The 25283-nt window shown below is 39.4% G+C and overlaps 1 protein-coding gene across 9 annotated transcripts in view; it reads left to right on the forward strand.

Annotated features, from left to right (window-relative positions):
- Positions 1 to 25283, forward strand: part of DST (dystonin) — a 303289-nt gene that overhangs the window by 115899 nt on the left and 162107 nt on the right. For all 9 annotated transcript variants that reach the window (XM_056344537.1, XM_056344539.1, XM_056344546.1 and 6 more), the window contains 3 exons: positions 276 to 353; positions 2873 to 2965; positions 22822 to 22988. In XM_056344537.1, coding sequence (XP_056200512.1) covers positions 276 to 353; positions 2873 to 2965; positions 22822 to 22988 — 338 coding nt within the window. The remainder of the gene's footprint in view (positions 1 to 275; positions 354 to 2872; positions 2966 to 22821; positions 22989 to 25283) is intronic.

Consider the following 25283-nt stretch of genomic DNA (forward strand, 5'->3'; position numbering starts at 1 on the left):
TTGGCCATAATAGTACTCGACAGAGAAACAGCTATCAGCCTGCATGGATCAAAGTTGCAGTGTGGGATCAGTGATCTCTCTTGCCATCCACTGTGCTGAAGAATTTCAACTACAGTTTAAAAAAGATATATTTGTTAAAGCACACTTTTCTACCAAGGATATTGACTTCATTAAAACTGTAGTAATTCAGATATTTTACGTGGTATCTTTTAAATCAGACTGTTTGTTCTTGTGTCTGATGTTGTGATCTCATAACTATTGTTTTCCGATTTTAGCCCCGAGAAAAAGGTCGGATGCGTTTTCACAGACTCCAGAACGTCCAAATTGCACTTGACTATTTGAAAAAACGCCAGGTATGGTGAAAATTTTAGTGAATAATGATAATGAAAAGTATGTCTCCTCTAGCTGATAAATAAAAAATATGCCCAGGTTGGTCTTTTGTGCATGCTGTGTAACAGCTGCTGGTGTAGACGTGGCTTGATCTTGCGCTTGAGATGGTTAAGAGAGATGTAGCAAAGGTAACTTTACATAACCCTTCTGTGAGCAATAACATCAACACACTCTGTGTGGTATATGATGTTAAAGAGGAGAAAATAATGAGGAAGGTCCTCGGGAGTTGCTTATAGTAGATTTAACTATCTTTCATGTTGCCCAGACACTAGCTGGTATGCAGTTTTGTTCACAGTCTAATTTTTAGTGTGAAATTTCAGGGTCAAAAGAAATTAGAATGTTGTATGGGATTTCCTTGGTTTGATTATACTTGTTTTGGGAAAACTTTCTCAAGCCTTGATCCTCATGTAAGTAAAACTGGTGCCCTTGAAAGGCAGCAGTCACCTGGGCTGTGGAAGATTCAGGCTTAATTCCACCTGTGTCACCCTTAAGCCAAACACTTGAAACACACACTGCTGGGCAGTTCTCCACTGCTGTGAGTGAGTTTCTGCTTTTAAATTTCTTTTAAACACTTACAGGATTTTTGTTTTCTCCCTTTGCAAAATGGCAGTAATAAAAAATGTCCAAAACATGGAAGGAAAAACTGTACCTCCCTATCTATCCCATCCAAATCAATGACACTGGAAATCTGTTTTTTGATTGGTTGGTTTTTTAATTTTTTAAAAATTTAATTTGCTAGTTAAAAGGTTTGAAAAAAATTGAGGTAGCAAACCACAGACAGATACTTAATTTGGTTATAAAAATTAATGTCTTTTCGTATTTTGAGTGAAATCGCAAACTGTCTTTCGGGACACCAAGTGATGTGTATGTACTGAGAACTCAATCCTGCTTTGCTGAGTTCAAAGCAAACTTCTGTTAACCTAAGTGAGCCATTGAGCGAACACGCTATGAAGTAAATGTATGGCTACTTGAAATGACAGTGGCATTTTTATGCAGCAAGACCTTTGGACTTGTGCTGCACTGTGCCTTACTTATGCACGACAGACTGTATGTATTAAAATACAGGAGTTGTATGATCAGGTCATCCTCATGTTTGTGAATATGTGTGCGTGGTTGGGAGCTGCAAGTGTCCATCATGCAGCCATTGGTTGTGATCTGAGGATTTTTGTGCTCTCTTTAGCCTCTCAGTTTCATGAAGATGGCTGTACTTTACTATACAAAAGCTTTTGGGCTTTGGTCTCCTTGGCAAGTTGTCAGTGGAACTTGCATTTGATTAAAGTTTCAGCCTCCTATTAGGTGTTTCTAAACTGTATTTAGGAGGTAACTTGCTCAGGTTGGCGGTATAACCTTCAAATACAATGCTTTGTTGTGATTGTAAGACAGAGCGAGCCTATATATTGGTAATTTTGAAGCCTGACTTGGGAGAAAACAATGAAGAAAAAAAAAATAAGGCCTATTTGACTATCTTGTAGAAATTTGCCAAACAAAAGCAGTTTGTATAGTGCAGTGGGAGAAAAACATTTAGATTTGGTTTTAATTTCTTTTTTGAACTGTGGAATACACTCTCTTCCAGAAAGAATGGTTTTGATATATTTTGGGGTTTTTTTCCTAATAGTTAGGATGATGTCTGCAGATCAAGAGAATGACATGCCTTTGCTTGTTCAGTTGATAGCAGGGTATACGTAAAAAGCACATGCATGTAACTTTACTAATACAAGCATAAAATGCCTTTTAGCTGAGTCATCTTTAATTGCTAGGCTATATGGATGCATAATACATATAGAGAAATTAAATGTAATAAAAAATATGACAAAAAAAGAGGAATTATTGAACTCACTTTGGATGTGAGTTTATGAGAGTGGCAATAATTTCAGCCTTTGTTTTAATCCTGTTAACCATTTCATGTTTATAGCAATGTGAATGAGTACAGCAGCAGAAGCGATAGTAATCGTTGTCATTATTAAGCCATTGGTTATTTTAATGTGATACTAAATTCCTGGTTTTATCAAGCAAGACCATTTTGTTTTAGCAAGTTAGTTCTCCTGCTGTTGAATTCCTGCTTTGTTGCAGGAAAATGGTGGGAGGAAGAAAGGCAGTGATAGTTTACCAGGTCTCTGCTTTGCCCTGAGACTGATACACCAGTTACGGATCATCATATTATTGTTATCCTTTTCCCTTCTATCATAACTTCCCCTTCTGACAAGGACCGAGGTGAAGGGTATTTGGCACAGGGAGCAGATCTGCTGGCACAGTGAGAGCTGAGGAATCTTCTCATCTCAGTGTGGGTGGGAGAGGGCAATTCCTGGCAGGCCGGTTACAGCCAGAGTACAATTCCTCTCTGCTTTTGAGAACTGAAAAAAACCCAACAGAGTAGGCTCAGGAAGTGAGTAATTAATCCTTTATAGTTGTGCCTGTGTAATGCAGCATGTATTTGTGGCACATTTATTTCAGTTTTGTCTGTATTTTCTTTCCATGATGACAGGTGAAACTGGTGAACATTAGAAATGATGACATAACAGATGGGAATCCCAAATTGACTTTGGGGTTGATATGGACCATAATTTTGCACTTTCAGGTAAGCCTGGTTTTGCTTGACAGTATGTTTTCAGTCAGATTCTTCCATACAGTTACAATGGATGTGTCAACTTAGACAGGACTCCGTATAGACTGTGAAAAAAAATAAATTAGGTCTGTTCTCTAACGTGTATTTGATGGCTTTGATGATGCATCTTATTTTATGATGTAAACTGACTCCGAAGGTGGTGTTTGTTTGCTAATTTCCTGCCTGTGAAGTGAGAGAAAAACGGGATCAGTTCTGAACATAGTTAAAGACAATAGTTAATGTATTCCTTCCAGTGTTTGGATAAACCAGCCTTGTTTTATTCTACGGACTTCTTCTTCTGAGTATCAAAATATATTAAAAAGTTTTAAATCTTTTTTCATTTTGGATCTGAATTTCTTTGGGTCTGAGGTACTACTGTCAGCCTTTTCAGGCAGTTCGTAACACTTCAGCGTCTGTTTTTAGCCCCAGCAATGGTAACGCAGGTCACACTAGGTGGCACTCTGGTTGTTGTACACCGGTGGGATTGTGTACAGTATAATGCAGGCTTACAGTGTCTGGTGTTAAATTGCTTCTCAAAATGAGGCTTTCATAATGGCCGTGGCTGTAGATGATGTAATTCAGATGACAGATAATTCCCATTTAGTGACTGTGTCATTGTTAGCGATAAACTCCCTGCTGTGCAGGCATTTTAGATGTTTAGAAAATTACACGATCACATAAAAAGCCTGGTTCACTTAGAAATATCCTGCACTGGATTTATGACTGGAAAAAAACTTCTGAAAACAACCCGAAACCAGAAAGGCTACTAGGATCTAATTTGCCTTTCTGCAAATCCTAACAAGGAATAAAAGACATGAATAGGGCCAATGTGGCCCTGGTCTAAACAGCCTGCACGGCTTAGCCCAGGCCAGTGCACAGGGCAGGAGAGAAACCACTGACTGCTCGCCACTAGTGAGGACCTAAGTGCCCTCAGCTCCTCCCTGTCGTGCCAATCTTTGCTCCTGCACAGTTACATGGAGGAAGAAGCCCGGGCTTAAATATATTTAAGCATGACCCACAGAATTAGGTGGGTGACTGAATGTTGCTGTGTTTTAAGAAATAAAGGTTATTAACTGCTTATTAATAGAGGCTGTTAGAGGATGTTAAACCTTTACTTGATGTATGTTTTATCTTTCTGAACCTAAATAATAGATTTTTGCAGGATGAAGTTTTTAGTTTTTCTCACTAGCTGAAGCACAGGACATCTGGCACAGTTCTGGGTGCTTTTAAGAAGTCATGAAAGTTAGTGTTACTAGTTACAGCTGTAAAAAATGATGAGAAGAAAAAACATTTATATAAAATAAACTATATTATATTATAAAATAACTAACTTAAGTGAACTGTTGTGACAAGGAGTTTCCCCTGTAGGTAGCCAGCTCCATGTGAAATTTGTTGAAGCATTTAAATTGTAGCTGAAACATGCTTACTTCACTCTGTCCTGACCTCCAATAACTACCAACTCAACGTCTACCAATACAATTCAGATCTTGCAGATCTGTCAGAATAGAACAGAATACTTCAGCTGGAAATGATCTGTAAATACCTAGTCCAACTGACCACTTCAGGGCTGACCGAAAGCTAAAGCATGTTATTAAGAGCATTGTCCAAATGCCTTTTAAACACTGACAGGCTTGGGGCATCAACCACCTCTCTAGGAAGCCTGTTCCAGTGTTTGACCACCCTCTCAGTCAAAAAATGCTTCCTAATGTCCAGTGTAACCCCACCCCTGGCACAGCTTTGAACCATTCCCATGTGTTCCATCACTGGAAACTGGGGAGGAGAGCTCGGCACCTCCCTCTCCAATTCCCTTCCCTGGGAAGCTGCAGAGAGCGAAGAGGTTGCCTCTCAACCTCCTTTTCTCCAAACAAGACAAGGCCAAGTCCTTAGCCACTCCTTACAGGACATTCCTTCCAGCTCTTTCACCAGCTTTGTTGCCCCTCTGTGGACGCATTCAGGGACTTTATTTAATTCTGAAATTGTGGGGCCCAGAACTGCCCACGCTACTCAAGGTGGGGCTGCACCAAAGCTGAATACAGGCGGATAAGCGCCATTCTTGACCAGCTGATTATAGAGTGTTTGGTGTGCCCCAGGATGCTGTTTGTCCTATTGGTGAGCTTTTTTTTTTCCTTTTCAAAATAGTATCTTAAAAATAAGTGTAAAAATGATTTTAAGAATGACTAGTGATTCTTGGACTAAATATTAAGCCTCATTAGTAAATATGGAGTAACTGAAGAACAAGATTTTTTTAAAAAATACTTTTTGTCTTTTTGCTATTGATGGCTACAGTACCTACACTGAGTGCAGAAGGGATTTGTAAAGTGAGGTAAGAGGCATCCTCTGTGCTAGTATGTGCGACCCCGATGTTTGCCTGTATGCCACTTCTTTTGAAGTACATGGCAATGTGGTGTCATTGACGCCTGTATATGGCTGATATGGGCTCAGAATTGATAAGGAGGTTCAGAAGAATGTGCATACTTACACCTTACATTTTTTTGTCTTCACTTAGATTTTGAATGAGGGAAGAGTCTGAACAGAAAAGTCTTAACAGCAGAGTCTTCACAAAGGGATGAAGCTTCATGACAACAACTCTGTTTGTGCATGGAGTAATCCTATAGGTATTGGGAAAGTTGTGATGAGATTCAGTTTGAAATTAAGACACCTAAAGGCAGGTGCTTATGGGGAGCCATGTTCATATATATTAAATGTCTATACTTTCCCTCTAATCTGATAATCTGAATGATAGAGGGTTAGTCTATACAGCTAGTATAGCCTAGAGAGTGAGTCAACTAACCAGCTACCAGAGGCTCGTTCCATTTGACTAAGCAGACATCTATCTGTGGTGTTGGAGATTTATGAGACACCCACATGAGTACAAGAAACATGATGTAGGTCTTATGGGAGACCCACTGTCATCTGGGAAGAGACAGATCAGGCAAGATAAACTGCATCTTAAATGGTGGTAAACATGCGTATCAACAGATTTGAGGCCTGGAGGGCTAGCCAGTACAGTGGTGGTGTGGTTTAACCCCAGCCGGTTATTAAGTACCGCACAGCTTCTCACTCACTTAGCCCTCACCCAGAGGGATGAGGTGGAGAGTCGGAAAGGAATGTAAAACTCGAGGGTTGAGATAAGAACAATTCAATAATTGAAATAAAATAAAATAAAACACAATATTAATAATACTAACTTGTAATTAAAAGGAGGGGGGCAAGGGGAGAGGAATGAAATCCAAAGGGAAGAGAGAAGAGAATACTAGTGACACAGCACAACTGCTCACCACCCGCTGACCGATGCCCAGCCAGTCCCCAAGCAATGATGCCCCAGCCCCAGCCAGCCCTCCCAGTTTATATACTGAGCATGATGTTCTGTCACATAGAATACCTCTTGGGCTAGTCAGGTCGGCTGACCCAGCTGTGTCCCCTCCCAGCTTCCCACTCCCCTCCAGCCCTCTCGCTGGCACGGCCTGAGAAACTAAAAAGTTGTTGACCTAGCACAACCACCACCCAGCAACAACTAAAAACATCACTGTCCCATCAGCATTGTTTTTACACCTAATTCAAAATGCAGCACTGCACCAGCTACTACGAAGAAAATTAACTCTATTCCAGCTGAAGCCAGGGCAAGTGTGTGAGGCTGGTCGAGCAATTCAGATCACTGGCCTAGAGCACCTACTGAGCTATTCAGTTGTGCAGCATAGGTGCTTAGTGTGATCTGAGATGACACATCATATTCAGTAGCATATGCAGTGGGAAGCAAGTTTCCTTAGGTCCTGTGGTATACGTGCTATTCCCGTGTAGATATCTCAGTTAGTTACAAGTGTCTCAGATGTTCTGGATGGTCAATTGACTTTCTTCCTATGCCTCTACTTCAGGGTGTGAAACATTGCTGTTCAAGATCCGTTGGTTTTACTAACTAGCTCTCCAGGGCTTTTCATTCGGTTTCCTAAAGACACCTGGGATTTGAGTGACATCTGAGGTGTGCTAGAGTATCCAGGACATGCATGTGGAGTTCTCTGATGAGACAGCAGATCTATGAGAGACCCATGCTCTACTAGGTTGCAGCTGGAGGCCAGGTGGGATATAGCAGGATATCTCAAATTGCTCTAGAAGCCCACGTTCAGGAAACTACATCCTGCCTCTACTGGCTAAAACCGTCTCTTCAGGACCTAGCCAGCGTGTAAACATGAATGTGTGGACACCTATGTTGGGGTGTCTTAATCTGAACTACCACTTAATTTCTTTAATTTTTCCTTAATTTAAAAAAAAAAAACAGCATTTGCATAAGTAGTTAATTTCTTTGTGAGTATAAGGAGCTGTTTGCCATGTGATGTTACTGCCTCTGCTCCATCATTTATCTGTATTCTACTAACACTGCAGCCTGGGAGGTAGTCAAGATTACAGGGATTTTTTTTTGGCTGCTGTTTGTGGCTTCTTGTTTCTCTTGAGTCATGGCACTTATCTGGAGGCTAATACTTCCTCAAAACAGAAAATCCTTCTACGTATTGGAATGGATTTAGGAATGTTTTAGGGGAAAAACATGATGAACAAAAATAAAAAATTATACACATTTGAGGATTGCATTTCTCTTGCATCTGAATTATGCCTAGAGATGGTTATAGCTCTTTGACTTGGTACCCATAATTAGATGAATATAGATGTTGTTCTGTAGTTATACCACTGACTTCTGCAGCTGCACAAGTCCAGAAATCTTCTGTATCCCAAATAATTACATATAAGATACAGAAAAGATGGTATGGGAAATCTGGTGGTTTATTGAGTTGAACATGTTGGAAAATAGTTTATCCTGTGTGTGTTGAAAATCCTGGAGACATGTATGTTGTTAGGTTTTAGGCAAACTTTCAATATGTGGCTTTTTTGAAATTCAGTTTCATAATGCCATAACTACTGGAAGTTATTTTCCTGGCACCTGGAGAATGTGTTAAAACAGATCACAGTGTTTTGTAAAATTATAGGCTGTATGTATAAATATCCTTCTTTAACACCTAGTACATTATGACATTGGACATAAGCAACTATAAATGAAGGGAGAATTTGGCCTCAGTAAGTAATCACAATTTTAGTAGGATAATTTCAGTGAAAATTGGTGATTATTTCTTTTCAATTTTCAATTCAATTCAAAAAAACTGCAAACATTCTTTAATTTAACAAATGTTAAATATTTAGAATAGCTTGCAGTTGGTTGACAAGAACATGCCAAAACAAAGCAAAACCTGAAACTTTAAACTTTCAGGCATCTAAAATAAGACCTTTGTGAACTCAGACCTTAAAAACTTTCTGGAGCTTCAAAGTCATGAGTCAGTAGACTTTTTCTATTTCAGTTTCATCATCATTTTGAAGCTCGGGAATTGCCATGAAACACTTTTCCTTCCATTCTCCCCCGCTCCCTGCTGTCAGGCCTCTTTGCAGGATGCTGCTTTTGAAGGCTCCAGTCAGTAACGTTTTTGTCCAGATGTTACAGCACCATCCAGCCCCCACTGGCCAGATGGTTGCTTTCTCTCAGGCCTCCCTGGGGCACATGTAACCTCTTCACATTCCTCTTGTCAGCCAGCAAATACTTTTTTTTGCTGCTGACTCCCCATAAACCTTCCAGCAAAATGCATCCGTTATCAGTCTGCCCCAAAGCAGTCTATGGACTGTTCATTTGGTCCAGCAGATCAGCTGTTAAACTTTTACCTGTCTGGGCAAAAGGGTAGGAAGGGTGGATTTGTTTGTAGATGACTTGGCTGAGATAAAGACAGCTACCCAAGTGGTTTCTCAAGTTCCTGATACCTCTTAGTGCAGTTAGGTGTTCAGAGCCTGCAATGCAGGTAGTAATTTTGAAGCACTCTTTGTGTTGGTCGTGAAGGCTGTGTCCTTCACGCAGGGTGGACAGAGGAGGAGACGGCTCAGCTGTGGTGGCCCATTCCAGTAAACGCTGTGCAGAAGGCGGAGGAATAATGGGATGTTCTGGGACTTGTGCACCTTCCTCTGCTTCAGCAGCTCTGCTGTGAAATCTGATAGAGGTCGCCATACAACAGACATGCTGCCTGCTTTGCTGAGGTGGCAATGTGGAGTTGAGAGGGCTGGGTCTGGTCTTCACTCCGTTGTCCTGGCATCTGTTCTGCTGGCTGCAGCTGGCTGATGGCAGCTGGCTGTGAAGCCTGCCTCTGGGCCCTGCCCGAGCTGTGGGCCTTGGAGCCCAAGCACTGAAGTTTAATCTGCCTCTACTTCAAAATAGGTAGAACAGTTCAAGGTCTGATCTTGTCAAAGATTTAAAGATGGAGCTATGTGGCCACTTGTCTAACCTCTGTCTATAAGTGGTGGTAGGATAAACTGTATTCCACCAGGGAGCTGCAATTCCCAGTCATTCACTGTTGCAGCAGACCTCTCATTCAGCACATGGTGGGGTTTATTCTTCCTGCATTTCATTCCTCAGCTGAACTGCTAGTTACCTCTTCTGGAATTCTTCAGCAATTAAAAAAAAAAAAGAAAAATTGCTGACTTTCAGGTAAGAATATGAGTATGGAGTTCTTCCAGTTTCTGGTACTCCTCTGAGTCACAGCAAGGACGAGAGGCATTAGGGCTCATTGCAGGTTGTATTTAGACTTTATCTCTACAAATGGTGCGATATCTGTAGCAGGATAAGATTTATGAGCAGTTAGCTCATCTGTGTGGATTCTCTTCATCCCTAATCCCGTAAAACCAGCAACAAGGAGCAAATTCCTCTCTTTGTAAGCCATCTCACTGGTTATAAAACCTCTCCTGTTGAGAGTCATGACTTTTGGTAGCTCAGTGGTACCTGAAAGCTGAACAGCAATTTTTGAGATTTTGAGGAGTGGTTGCCAGAACAGCACAAACAGCTCCAAATACAACCTTTTGTTTGTGCTGGCAAGCCTTTATTTTTTGCCTTGTTCTCTATCTTGTGCCGCTTTAATTTTCACTTTCTCTTTGGCTTATGTTTATCTCTCTGTCATTCTGCATGTGACCTTTGGGCTGTGCAACAAAATGCTTGCTGATTATCTGGTATGCTGTTTTAGTACCATGAAATGGCACGTCTCATTTATGCTAAATGCTCCATTGCTTTTGCTGTGTTGCATAAACACAGGGGAAAAAAAAGAGGGGGAAGGGATCTTAGATCCAAAACTATGTGAAATGCATTCCTAGTAGGCTTTTGATAAAAGGGATCAGGTGTGGTTTGATGGCAAAGTGGAATAACCTTTCCTTTACAACATTTGCTAACTATACAAAACCAATGATAAAGCATAAGTTAGCAGTGTGCAAAGGATGAATGGTCTCAGCATTTTGCAGACTAACAAATACGCAGATATTCAACTTTGCCATTATAATGTCCCACGTTTAGAACATAATGCATTTCAGTCACAGACGTGCTCGACAACTTAGAGAAATCTATGGTTAAATGCAAACCTGTGCAAATCTGAGTGAGGTATTTCATGTATCAATGTTCATCTTTTTTCTGCCGTGCCTTAATGTTAACCTCTTGTTTGTGATTAAGCAACCTCTAAGACAGATCAAGTTGCAAACAAGTATTGGTCTAATCCTTTATGCATGTTATACTTCTTAAGGATTTATGTGCCAGAAAAAGTCTTTTGCTAATCTCCCCTTAAAACTTCCCAGCACTGGTGAGTATAAATTTGTATCTTTAAGGTTTGTGTTTTGTGTGTTTTTTTTTTAAAAAAAAAGGGAAAGAAACACATCAATCCTATTTCTAGCAGCTTTGATCATCTGAATCTTTGACTTTAGCAAGTGCTGAGCTTCCATTGCGGTCTAGTTAGATGTCTGAGACAAAGCCCCTGGTGTGGTCAGGTCTTGCTATTTTGTGGTGGTTCTCATAGGCTTCAGTTGTAGTCTCTTTTGATGCTTTAGAAGATCATATTTCTTTGCTCTAGTAGGCATGTTTTAGAAGAGATTTCAATTTCCCCTTTTCTGAATTTCCAGTTTAATCCCGTTACATCTGTGTCTTTCATTGCTGAGACTGAAGTTATGACTTCATAGAATGTCAGTTAGCCGAAAGTGGTCATTTTGCCTTCAGTTACTTGCACTTTCATTTATCATCTTCCCTTAACGTGGAATACGATTTTGCCTAGTTTTTTTATATAAAACCCCATAGCTGATATAAATGCAATTTGTCAGTTCTTTTGTCCTTGGTCTTTTCTTTGGTTCAAGACCATAATTGACTTAGTTAAAGTGACTGTAAAGTTTCTTTTCTGTTCATGGAAAAACAAGGAACAGTAGAAAGAATTGTTAATAGAAACATGATAGCCTTCTCACTCAGAAATGGCTGCTGTGTGTTGCTAAATTGGTTATTAAGTATCAAAAATACATATTTCTTACCTAACTCTAGGAAGATAGGCACGAATACTGCTAGTAATCTGTAAATATGTGTTTGGAATGCATTACTCCTAGTTATATAGTTATAAATAATATTTAGAAATGGTTGAATTCTAGGACTAGCTGCAGTTATACCAGATGCACGCAACTAAATTCACCTGGAATATGCAGCAATAAGCCAGGATTTTTGGGAGCACTGAGCTTGTAACCAGTGTTTCAGAATGAGTCTTGTATTTTTGCTGTCTCAATTTTTTAATTCCACTTCAGAGGCAGCTGATTTTCTGAAAAGGTGAATTACCTACTCTTAAGAAAAAATAATCAAAATTTAAGGTATGTATGAAAGAGGATGTACAAGATTCTAAATTACTGATTACATTACAAATTGCACATTGTCAGTTGTAAAATAACAACACATTTCTTCTGACCTGTCTTGAATTACATTTGATTTGATGTTTTTATGACAGTGTGCTACTGATTCTAACAGGAATTTTGAAATAACAGAGAATGCTTTAGAGATGTTTTCTGTTTGGAAGAAGGTGGGATCATACTGATTGTTAAACAGATGTAAACCACTTAAAGGAAATACATACTAAATCACATTCCATTAAACCTCAGTAAATAGTCTAACATTATTTAGAAACCTCTGTGCCCATGTGTCTTAATTTAAATATGCACTTGCATTGAAAATTTAAATTTGCATTATTTTTAAGCAAATTCTTAACTCCTGTGAAATTTGTGGAGGAAGAACAACGTTGGCAGTGTACTTGTGGCAGGCTGTATTTACTTTAATACGTTTTTTGATTAGACAGTTAATACAGCATGAAAACTCAGTATTGTTCATTCAAATGCTCTTGACTTTAACACTTTACATGATTTCTACTTTATCAAGATAATCATAATAAGTTTTTTATAAGAGTGCATAGTGTCATATTTTAATATTATTACACTATGATCTTTTTAACCATGTATTATTGTTATTAGACATGTTGTTGTTAAACAAGAAGCTATATCTGTGTGAAATGAAATCAGTCTTGGTCCGTTGCACTGCAAAGTCCTGAATCATCTTTTTTGATGAGAGAGGAGAAAGAGGAGGTGTATTTTCAAGCATAAAAGCCATTTGTTCGTACAAACACAGTGATGTCATTTACAAAAACTTCTTTTTTTTCATGTTCTTTTTCTGTTAATTAAGGGGGAGGGCATGTCAGGACCCTACTCAGTCCCATGTGGGAGTGTGTTTTAAGTCAGAGTCTTCTGGCCTTGGCTGAAAGTCACTTTTCTAAGCTGACCAGAATACAGCTTTTTCACTGTGAGTAAAGGGTGCAAATGTCACAACCACATCTGTATGTTGAGCATACTACAAATGCAAATACAAATCGAGGCCATGAAAGAGTGTGGTCGTAGTGTAAACATCTACTTTGAAAAGAAACACGTTAGCGTTTTGCCTGTATGTAGCTGTCCATCTACCAGTGGTACACAGCATTCTGGAACAGCCTTCTAGTCCCTTGGTGTTACAGTAAAAGATTTCCCAAGCATTACCATCAGTTTTTTTCCCAGTGTCCTGAGAGTAGTCAGCAATGAGCGTCTGTATTCTTGGAAATTCTTTGGAGCCTGATCTTACTTCTATATTGTATTATACGTTCTAGATCCTGTCAGTAAAATGTCGTAGAATACTTCAGTGGAACTGGCCCCTGGGGATAAAGTCTCTGGGTTTCATTATTGCAATTCCTTTACAAATATAAGCAAGGGAAACTCAAAGGTAACACGTGATAGTGCTTGGCAAGTCACTCAGTAGTTCCTTCTCAGCATGAGGATCTGTATACATGTACCCCTGCTGATGTTTGTTGGTTTTGGTAGGTTTTGTGTATCAGTGACAGAAATGAAGTGGAAGCTTAAAAATGTATTTTCCAAAGTGTGCTGGTGATAAGACTTGTTTGCATCTTAATAGTGTTCAGTTCTACTTAGTTGCAGTTGTAGTTGGATGCTTCTTAGCTGTTACATTCAGAGCTACACAAAAATGCCTACAGAACAGGAGCATGGGAGGAGGGTAAAGCTCCATTTTTATAGATCAACTTTGTGGACAGTTTTCTAGATAGACTGGCTCTTGTGATTTGTTTCACCTTTATCTGCTGGAAGGTTTAAATTTGCTGCAAGGTTCCGGCCCCGAGTACACAGCACCACTGCCCTGAGCAAGCTGTTATGCTTTTATGATAGTAGTGAAATAGCAGGTTATTTATAGCTGACAAACCAGTGAAAAAATCACATCAGCTGCTATGAAAACTCCACATACAAATAAAAATTTGACCCCCAACAAGCTGTCAGAGCAATCTCTGATCCTTCACTTTAATCTTCCCATCTGTGGATCATTGGATACGTAATAAAAACATAAGAAGTGCAAACCAAATCTGCTAACTAAATCCCTGCTATTTGCTGTGCTGCTTGCTTTTGGACTCAAGAGTGTAACTAATAGTTTCAAAGGTTGCTGCATGTTTTCCTACTTTATTTTGCTCAAGTTATTAAATGAAGGGGGAAGTTAAAATGCATGCAAGAATTTTCTGTTGCTCATAAATGCTGTGTCATCTCTGTGAAAGGCCATCAACATTACAGCCCAGTGCTGAAGCAGTGATGTTTATTTAAGAGGATTGGTGGCCAGAAATAAGCCACAGTGTCTAATCAGACACAGGCCCTGCCTGGGCATTGTGCCACAACGTTTATTGCGTGTGCATTTCTCATAAGCAAAATGGCTACGTACTGAGGAGGATGAACGTGAAGTCTGGAAGAAATTAGGTGCAAACGGCAGTTCTTAACTTTCTGAGGAGGATTTAAGTGTATGTAAATATACTGGAATGAATGAGACTGTGCAACTGTGAGTTACCGAAAGCTAAATGGGGAATGTCTGTGGATGTGTGAGGGCTGAAAAGGAAGAACAGTGTTTAGATCCTGCCAAAGCTCCCTTAAGTCCAGCTAAACATTCCCCTGGAAGAAAATATTTCAGAAGAAAAAGGAGAAAGAAATCAACTGAGGGACCAGATTCAGTACAGGTTAAAGAAAATGAAGAAAAAAGCCAGTATGAACTGGGGATTTCAGAAAACATCGAGATTCATCCCAAGGGTGTGGGACTGGCTGATTCCTTCCCCTGGAGAGTGACAGTGACCGGTAGTGCTTTGCCTGTGAGTACAGACCTTTCAACTGATCCTGTTAAAGCAAAAGTTTTACTAAGTGAAACAAAGAGTGATTCTCTTTGTGGGGACAGTTTTCATGGTGATAATCAGAGGCTCATGAAGTCTGATGAAACAGAGACATGGTTAAAGGAACAACACAAGAGGAGTTCTGAGAGACGCTGTACAGGGAAAAGGAAGTACTCGGAGGATGGCAACAAGAGAGAATTAGCATTCCTGAAGAAATACAGTGGTCTTTGTTATGGAAAGGCAGCCAGCTTGGATTCTGCTATCCACATTTTAGGCAGACGTGAAGAAATGGGGTTAAACATAACTCCTTGCAAAGTCGTTGAAGATGTACCAGAAAGCAATAAATCTGAAAAGTTGCATGACTTACTTTCTGAAAGCAAAAGTGATCCACTGCTTGAACGAAAGGGGTTTTATTCTCCTGATGCTGTGCTTTCCCAATTGCCAGATGAAAAGGCATTATTTAACATTCCACCTAACAGGAGCAAGGTAAATATTTTGGCACAGTACCTTACCTTTGAAAGTTAGCTCTGAGTAGGTATTGGAAATTTGTTTTTTCTGTTGGAAAAATATCTTCACTTTGCTGTATTTTTGTCTTTTTGTACTTTGTCTTTGCCTTTTACCCATGCTGTGATACTACAGACGGAACATATTACTTGATTTTTTCATAGGTTATATAATACCTCTGTACTCCAGGAGTGTTGATGTATCTTTGTACTGTTTTGCTGTCTGTAGTTTGATTTGTTCCCTAATTTAGGAAAGAGGTTTTCATGTTAAAATGGTTCTAGAAGGTGGAGTGAATTTTAGGGAGTTGTTTAAGTTCACATTCAGTATCTGCAGTAAATTTTCTTATCAACTCTTGACAGTCTCATAATTCCTCTGGGTCTTGTGTCAAGGAGAGGAATATTTCTAATTCTTTTCAGTTATGGCCAGTAGAAACTGAAGAATGAATAGAAATATGTAGGCAGCTTGAAATAGAAAAAGTGAACATAAATCATGTTAATAATGCTCCACACTTTTCCTCACAAACTGTCTAGGTGACCTATTAATGTTAATTATGGAAATTCCATCTTCCTCTGATAGTAGGATTATTTTCATTTCACAATAAAGGAAACCAAAGTACGAGCTTAGTTGCAGAATATCTGAAGGAACACAAATTCTTGTCTGTTGATGTCCATGCTTAGCAATTCAGTCTGTATTACCAGTTCTGCCCCACTCATCTTCAGTGCAACTGAAATCTGTAGGTATAGATCAAATGCCGATACCTGGATCTGATCCAAAACTAATTCCCCTCACTCAACAGGGACATCTGAGCTTTCAGTTGAGTGAACAGAGGAAATGGGCATACGGCAAAGGTACTCTTTCCAGCAAAGGGCTAACTACACTTCTGTTGTTTATATAATTTACTTTTCTAACAGGAATCAAATTATAGTTTTTCCAAGCTTAGTGTTTAAATACAGATGGCACACCCAGTTACAACAAACAGTACACACTAGTACAAATAGCCTCCTAATACACTTGAAGATCTTTGCCCTCTTAATCTTATCTGGAATTCAAGAACAGCTTAGGGATGTTCTTTGATTTGAACAAAACGTCATTACTCTGTAAAAGTATGAGGCTGTGAGTGTTCAGCCAAGCATGGCCACTTTTTCCTGTATAATCACAGTAATACAACATTAATATTGCTGCACTTACTACTCCTGCCAGACATGTACCTCTTGTTACTACAGGGGAAAGGGGGGTCATAAAAGAGGCTTCTGTTGAGCACCTGCATCAGTACTGAGACTTGTGCTGCTGATACTGATAAAACGCTGCTTATGATGTGGGTATGAAAACTTCTGACAGATCAGGCTAAATGCCTGAGTTGCTGAAGTGTCTGGTTTTCAATTCAGTTCCCTTTCTCAACCCAGGATTCTGAGTAAAAGTAATTTTAAGAGCACCTAGCTTTGACCTCTAAACAAATGCAAGAAGAAAACTACATTTCATACTGCAGTTATTTTACAAAGTCATGACTACTTTCCTTTTGATTGCTTTTGAGAACTAAACAAGCCTTTGAATGTCTTATGTTTCAGTACAAAACAGTAAAGCTGTTATTTATACAAGTACACAAAGTTCCTGTTATCAGCCTGAGCTGATACACAAGGTTTGCAGTTACCAGTCTCAGTTTTTACCATTTTTGTTGCCTTAATTACAGAGATCAGTAGCCTCCACTCAGCTTGTCGACTTACCCATGCTGTAATGCACTCTCAGCTTACACAGTGCCTCAGGTGTGGCCGATAATGGAAGGCATGTTGGTTTTTCAAGCCAAGAGACAGACATCAGAGGAAACTCATTGGTACAGCTGCCCGGCTAACTTGCACTCTAAGAGAGATGACATTTTACTTTCTAAAACAGCATAGTCACCGCTGCTGGAATACATCCTTTGAATTGCCTTCTGTGGCGCGTTTTCTTATACATGTAAAACAATTACGATTTTGTGTTCAAATATGTGCTACCTAGATGTATTACCTCAGTTTTCCTATCTGCAAAATTCAGGTAACCAGGGTGTTCTGAAGCTCCATTCTTGACTGCTTGCTAGTAGCTTTGAGAGAAAAGTTTTTTTACACTCTGCTGGGGCCTAATTTCTGCCACCCTTGTTCCTAATACAGAAAGGTGATTTCCTCAAGCAAGATATCCTCTTCAGGGCTGCCCTAGAGCAGGTGGCAGCTTGCGTTGAGGTCAAGAACTTGTGAATCAAGACTGAAACAGGCTTCCTGCAGCAGCTCCCCTTCCCAGTGATGTTTTAGTACAGTGCAGGCAGAGTAGAAAATCAAGGCTGTGGTTTTGACTTCTCTACAGGGGATACTGCCACTGTGATACTTGATGTCTCCTGTGTTGAAATAAGCCATGGTTTTCATTCGGTATCAGCAAAAGATAGCTACCAGGTGGTCTTACCCCACCAGTTTTTGGTGGTTGTCAGCTTGTGACAAAACCAGTGACTTATGTGTATCATGTTATCAATCATTATCATTCTATCTTAATTATCATATCTATCTAATTCTTCCAGTCTAATTTGTGGTAGTTTCAGTTCCTGTTCATGGATGTAAATGTTTTTTTTAGAAAAAAATAAGTCTAACATTTCAAATCATCTACTTCCAGTACTCAATTGTTGTCTTGGCTGCAAGTTTCCTCAGCTTTTTTTTTTTTTTTTTTTGCCATGCATCTACATAGTGTTTGATACAGTGGATTTCTTACCTCGTTTACAGTACTAATAATAATCTGCAAAAAAACCTCCATGTATTTGAGTCAGGTTAAAGAAAATATACTTGCTTTTAAATAATAATAAAAAAATGTAGATTATTTGTAATCAGCATATCCAGTAGAATACTTCTGGCTAAGTAGTCATCCATTTATTATTGCAGTCATCATTGCAAATAGTTGTAAGAGAAAATGACACCTTCCACCTATATCCACCATCATACACTCTTGTATTGTCTATTTAGGTAGCACAGTTAAGGGAGGAAGAAATATCAGATGGTCTTTGGTTACGTGATTTGCAGGGCAGAGGTCCAAAGTCAGGAGTTTCACTTTGTTGGCATAGTTTGCTTCCTTGTAATACTCACAAGAAGGAGGTGCGATCCACCTTAAATGCTGGTGAATGAAAGAGATCTATAATCACGGATGGAACTACAAAACTAGGGCTGGAAAAGTTCTGCACAGGTCGTGTAGGTCATCTCAGTACCTGAAGCAAAGTAACTTAACAAAAGCCATTCTTGACTGATAGTTTTGCTTCTGTGTCTGCCTTACTGCTGGTTTCACATACTTCCTGAGTAATAATTTTAGTGCTTATCTGTCTTTTGTATTAAAAAGTAGTTTTAGCTGAAAACACATATGCTCATTTTAAACTCATTAGTTCTTCTTCTATTCCCGGAAGAGTTGATTTATTACCTTTTTTGCAACAGCATTTTACATATTTGAAGACTGTTGTCACATTTCCTCTCAGTAAATGCAGTTTTTCAGTCTTTCCTAACAGGTCACATATTTTTAGATCTTTGTCATTCTTGTTTTTCTCTTTCAATCTGCTTCCACTAATCTCACGGTTTTTTTTGAAGGGTGTTGCCCAAAGCTGGACTCTTATTTTTTTGTGTTCTTCAGACTTCTCTGGTTTAGGGCTAGCTGGAAATAGAATACATTTCATCATACATCATATATCTCTAGCCCATTATTTCTGCAGTTAGATACATTATGTCAAGTTCAGACTTGCTTCAAAACATGCAGGGTAAGATGGAATTGGAGGGATGACTCCTTACTGTTTATGCCAGACTTGCTCTTATATTTGCACTGTAAAAAATGAGCCATAGAAATCCAGCACCACCATTGATCTCCTTGGGAAAATATTCTCTCATCTGCTCTGTGCTTTGGATTCAAAACTGCATCACTGAAATCAGTACAAGTAAAGAGATTGAGGCTTTTTGGTGTATGGATTTTGTATACTGTGTGATGCAGAGGGAGCTTACAGGCAGAGAGAAAACACTTGCGGTAGCAGAGATGAACGAGTTCTCCCAGTTACAAAAAAAAATAATAATATTAGAGTATTTAGTGCCAGTTAAGACTTTGATCCTGAAATACAAGGGCTGTGCAGAGAATTACCTCTGCCACCTTTTTCTTGCATAACTAGTAATTCACAGGCTTTGAGATAATTTGGAGAACTGCATCTCTAGCAAACAACTGTTCACACTCATGCAAACTCAGTAATTTGTTCCACGCTTAAGGAAAAAAATGTCCTCTAGTAACTGTTTATAGTGGTTGAATGATAGGCTTGTGGGATATAAGAATGAAAGGTTCACACAAACTGCTTGCTTTGAAGGACTAAACTTGAACAGTGGACGGTTTCATTGCCCCTTAACTTATTTGCTGTTCTAGCATTCCTCATTTAGTAGCCCTTCTTTTTCTTTCCTGTGGTAGATGATGTTATAAATATTGATGATAATGCACAGTTGGTAGATGAGTATCAATACTGTCCTTATGGGGTTATCAAAGGAAAGATGTGCTTGCTGTCTCTCTCTGACACCTTATTTTGTGGGGGTAATGATTAACTTGTTAAGTAGTTTGAAGTTAATGGGGAATCTTGCAAAGCAAAGCTCATATTTGTGAGTGTAATAAAGTATAGCTCTTTGACTCACCATTTCCTTCTGTGTATTTTTATACTTTTAAAATACGAATTCACTGTTTCTGAAAAAGTCTGTAAACTTAGCCTTGGAATCTAAAATACTTTATTTAGGGAACAGAAGTGCTCAGGCTGTCTTGATTTCTCATTACTGTTCATTAACCTGTACCAAAACAGGCTACCTCCAAAAGCAGTTTCAGTTTTTAAAGCCAGTCTAGTCTATTCCTTTTTCTTCAGATTGCCAACTAGGGTGATGAATGGTGCTTGGAAGGTTTTGGATTGAAATCCTGTTGATCTTAGATTAATGAGCTAAATTCATGCTTTAGCCATCCAAAATTTGGGCTGTGAGCTTGCCTAGTGGTCACTTTCAGAGTAAGAAATGTTTTCCTGTGTTTGTGTTCATAGCTACAAATGTTGTTTATATGTAACGACAGATACAAGTACGACCTTCAGAAGTTGCCTTGATGTCTGAAATTATTTGTTTCCAGAGGAATCTAATATGCCCTCAAATATGCTGTGTTTGCAGTCTCTACATTCTGAAACGTACATAGCCATTGCCAGTCAACTAACCGTGAAGGAGGCTAAAGGTTTGAATTTAGCAGTAAGGAATGGCCATTAGCAAATTACATTGTTAGCTTGCTTGTGCTAGAATCTATTAAAAATGTGATACTTAAGGATTATACACAGAGGACTTGCTGAAAATGACAGGGGAAAAAAAAAATAGGTTTGGGTGTTTTTTTGCTAGATATCTGGCACTTCCAGGTGACATCATCTCTTTCAGAATCAATGTCTGGATAAGCAGAAAATGGTTGACTTCATTTATATTGTGGTCTTGCTGTTCTATGATGAATAGCAACTAAAGCTACTGAAAAACCATTTAGTTTGCTTTCTTGCTTTGAAATACAAAGAGTAAAGGTAACTTACAGAAAGCAGGTCTTACACTACAGATAAGTTCCCTAGATTTTTACAGGAAAATTTTCAGAGGGATTTTAAATTGGTCTTTTGCCACATTGGATTCCCTGTTGTCTTCAAATACAGAACTCACACCATCTGTATTTTGTGTGATTTCATGTAGTGAATACTCCGTGCCAGGTTTTGATACCTAGAAACTTACAAACAATCACAGCTGCATGTGTTCTCTTCAGTGTTTTACACAAGAAAAGGGTTGTGGTTTTTTTTCTTTTTTCTCTTTGATCTTTCTTAGAAATGTGCAGTGTTGAAGCTGGAGACAAAAGGATGCAAAAAATGCTGTCAGATCTTTGGAGGTTATTTATGGGTAGTTGAACAGTTAAAACTATTTTGCTTTTTAGCATTGGTGCTTGTATTTTTCCCTTACCTAGAGCCAGCACATATGATGGCCTGTGATAAGTATCTGAAGAACAGCTTTCACAATTAGTGATTTTGTGGATACTTGAATAGAAAATAATTTGTTCCTTGCATTAAATACAGCTGTAAATGCTCATTGTCCTCTGAAAGTGTCAAAAGTGGTTAAGTTGCAGCAAGGATTGTGGCAGCTACATTGCCCTGAGATCTCTAAGGCTCTTCCTTTTGTCCCCTGCTTCCTTGTGCTTCCCACCACCTCCTGTTAGGCATTGACATAGCAGCATCAGTGGGAAAGCTACATCTCTTTATTCCTGGCACTGTGTTTTGTGTGGCTCTAGTGTGAGAAAACCCCATGATTTCCAGCCTAGCCTATCTGAATTCCCCCAGGAAGAGCCCAGACAGAAGATACCTTTGTGTGCAGAGATTTCAAGGCCAGGAGGCATCCTTATGGTTGTTGGTCCCATCTGACCTCATGAGCATAGCTCCTGGGTTTGCACTAGGACAGGATGGCTGGAATTGACATAGCTCAAATTAAGCCTGTTCTGCAGCTAGCTCGAGCACCTACCTTGTCCCCAAAGTTGTCTGTGGGCAAAGTCCCGTGAGCCCTGGCCTCAGGCTGGCACCAGAGCCGGAGGAGACCTGTCTGTCTCCCCATGGTGCTGGGTGTAGGCTTGTGTGGTGCAGTCTCTTCCAGCTGGGTTCACGGGGGTGCTTGTTGTCCACCTACAAATCTCGGCATTGTCTCAAGCTCTCTTGATTCTGTCCAAGCACCGCTGCCTGTTTTTTATAATGTCTGAGCTGTGGTACTCATGTCCTTATACAGTGCCTCATGGTACCTGGGTTCTTAGGTGTCTTCATAATAACGTAAATGTTATTGATTGAATAAGAGGAAAAAGGTGGTCACTTAGAAGAAAGAACATGTGATAGCACTTTCTTTATCAAAGCGTATCTTCTTTTTGTTCTGTCTTGAAGTTTGGATTTACACTGCATATATTTTCTATAACATGAGGTACAAGCAATACATGTGCAAATTAGGGAAATGTCTGCTTCATGTTTACACAGTGGTAGTTTTCTAAGCAAACTTACTGAACCTCATTAGGGGAGAATTTAATGTACTAGAAAGGGTATTTGTGTGTAAAATTCCCAACGCTTTCCTGCTTTCCCTGATTTGAAGTTGATAATGCTTAGATAATACAAACCCAAACCTTCTGTGTCAGGCAAAATTTTTATTTAGGATCTTTCAGTCTTTTAGTCATTCCTAAAATACTTCTCAGAAAATTTTGTTCTAAAACTATTATTATCACTTTTCAATGTACGGAATTCCAGAGCAGTGTATATTATAATTTAACCTGTTTTAAAACAGGAACATTGTAGCTAAATAAAGTATGACTAATATTGATAATGAATATTATATAGGTGTGAAGTATATACATATGAAAGATTGTATTTTATATGTAATTATGTAACATTTATGAATAATAGGTATAATATATATTTTTTTTAATGCACATTATCAGCATAAAATAGAGATAGGTAAGTATTTTTTGTTTTGTAATAGTATTATATTGTCCCCAGAAATTAGGAGGCTGAGAACTAGGTAACTGAAGAAAATTGTGAAGCTATGAATTTTTTATTTCATATTGAAGATTTTAAGAGTGCATAAGGATAAGACATGAAAGAATATTGCTACAGCACATAAATAATCATCATATTCATGTATGCAGATATCAGACAGAAAATTTTTCAGCAATGCAGAGTGGTTTTCTGCAATATTTTAAATGTTATTTGGGTTAGATGTAATTGTAATATTTAAATTAACTCTCTTTTAGATATCTGATATCCATGTTACTGGAGAGTCAGAGGACATGTCTGCTAAAGAGAGGCTGCTCCTGTGGTCACAGCAGACAACCGAGGGTTATGCTGGAATACGTTGTGAAAATTTCACTACCTGCTGGCGCGATGGAAGATTATTTAATGCCATCATTCATAAATACAGGTAAATACCCTGTTCTATTGGAAAATGTTAATTACAGCATTTTAATGTACATAGAGAGAGGGCTCTGTGGTATATGCCTGTGACAGCACGGTGGAGATGACACTGGCTTTTCCTGGGCAATTCCCTGCTCTTTGCTGCTGAAGGATGCCTCATTAGCTCTTGTGTGTCCCTCCTTCCTCAGAGGAGCATCTCCCTGAATGCTACACACCTCTTATGGGGCACCTCCAAGCTGCTGAGAAGAATATTCCTGGGATTCAATCTTCTCCACTGTCCCTTTTTGTCATAGTGACATTTAATTATAGGCAGGGTAGAGGCAGAACTGGTCATGAGTCCAAAACAGCACGGCTGGTGAAAGCCTAAGATCCCTGTATTCTTCCCTGTATGACTTCATGGCCCTGGAGCCTTGAGCTTCTTCATTGTTTCTGTTTGGAGTCCAGATCTACTCTGAGATGCTTCTCCTGTAAAATGGCAGGTTATTCTCCTGGAAAATGGGATCAGCTGGCTTGAATGTTCACAGTCTGAGAAGGGAATTGTGCTACCGGATGCTTTTGTGACCACACTCTGACAAAGTTAAACAGGCATGTGTAGAACCTCTGGTGGCTGAGGCTAGAAGCTAAAAGGACACAATACGTTAACTTCAAGTACAGTTGAAGATGTCTACTGACAGGATAGGATTTCTGATTTTGGATTCTGTAAGAACAGGTCTCTCTTGACAAAGCTGACTTTGTCAAAGCTCATCAGAAGAGTTAGACTGAAGACCATTGCTGTGCTATGCTGTGCTCTTGGTTAGCGGAATCTCTCTCTTTTTGTACATTTTTTGGTACCTGAATTGAATAAGAAGGTGTTTGTCTTTGAGGGCCACATGGGAGAGTATTCTGGCCATTGGGCTAATCAGCGTGTGCTGACTTGTCCTTCACTGCGCAAGGCTTGCAACTTTCTAGGTTTTATTGTAGCACACGTAGTTTGTGCCATGTGCCCTGGGGCATATCATAAGGAAGTTTGAGGGTACATGACTTTCTTGGTGTAATACCAAAGGAGTGTTCCAAGCAAAGCCAAATGTGTGTTTTCATGCAGCTCCAGGGAACAGACACTGGAGCAGATTAGTCTGTTCTTGGATTTCCTCTTTGGGACCACTTGAGTAACCACAGAGAAAGGTCTAGGCAGAGCCAACATGCATGTGGTATGGGGACTAGGACACTAAAGGAAAATGGGAGACGCGTCAAGCAGATGCAGCCTTTTCCTCACACGCTGTATAGAGAGGCTTTAAGCCCAACATAGAGTGCTCCGAGTCCCAGAGAAGTTAGCTGTGGCAGTGCATAACTTCATGGTAAAATGAAGCTGCATCTGAATCAATGAGGTCTTTTTCTGACTATGCTTCTGTTCTGGGTACCCAGTCAGGGAGGAGGGGCATACAGGCAAGAAAGTCTTCTTTTAGTAACATTGGCAAGACAAAGGGAAATAGCTGGCAAAAGGCTTTGAGTGTTTTATTTCATAACAGAGCAGCCAACAGAATGAACATAGTACAGGCAAGTATTTGAAAAAAATAAACAATTTGAAAGATAGAGAGATGGGAGGGGGAAAAAAGGAAGGCACTTAATGAGACAAAGTAAAGGAAAGTATTTTCCAGAGCTTCTTCAGAGCGTTATACCACTTACATAGAGCAGCGTAACCGTTACAGCTCAGCAACTAGTAGTTGTGGTACAGAACAGTTAATAAATAATGAAAGAAACTTGAATTCTGTCCTCTGGCTGTGTGAATGTTAATGCCTTGGGATATGACTGAGTACCTGCAGCTGCTTTGCTGGGGCAGCGTTCCTGGCAGTGCTCTGTGAGCTTCATTCACAGCGTTTCAGTGGGGAAGCCACAGGCACCTTTGACATGAGTGCATTGCACAAAGCAGATGATTCAGCGGCTGAGGAGCAGAGTCCCTATTTTGCGTGCTTCTGTGCCAGTTTCCATTTAGTTTATCCTCTTCCTGTAAAGAGAACTCCACTTAAGGATCCCGTGTCCTTCCCAGGCATGTTTACTGTCTTTGTCTGATGTCTTTTTGCTGTGAGAGGTTACAGATTCTTGGACTCCATTTTGCTGATTAAATCAATGAGATTCTTCCACTGATTTCAGTGAGCTGCTATGTTTCTTTCCTTTGTCATTTTGTACCGTTAAAACAGAGATAATAATTTCCAGCTATTGCTCACAAGACAGGAATGGTCTTCCCAAACAGTCGTCTGATATTTTTAACTACAGCGTTTTACTCCAGAGAGCTCTTTTAAAGCTTGGTTTGTGTTCTGAGAAGTAA

The sequence above is a fragment of the Falco biarmicus genome, chromosome 6 (genome assembly GCF_023638135.1).
Source record: "Falco biarmicus isolate bFalBia1 chromosome 6, bFalBia1.pri, whole genome shotgun sequence".
In the NCBI taxonomy this organism is placed as follows: domain Eukaryota; kingdom Metazoa; phylum Chordata; class Aves; order Falconiformes; family Falconidae; genus Falco; species Falco biarmicus.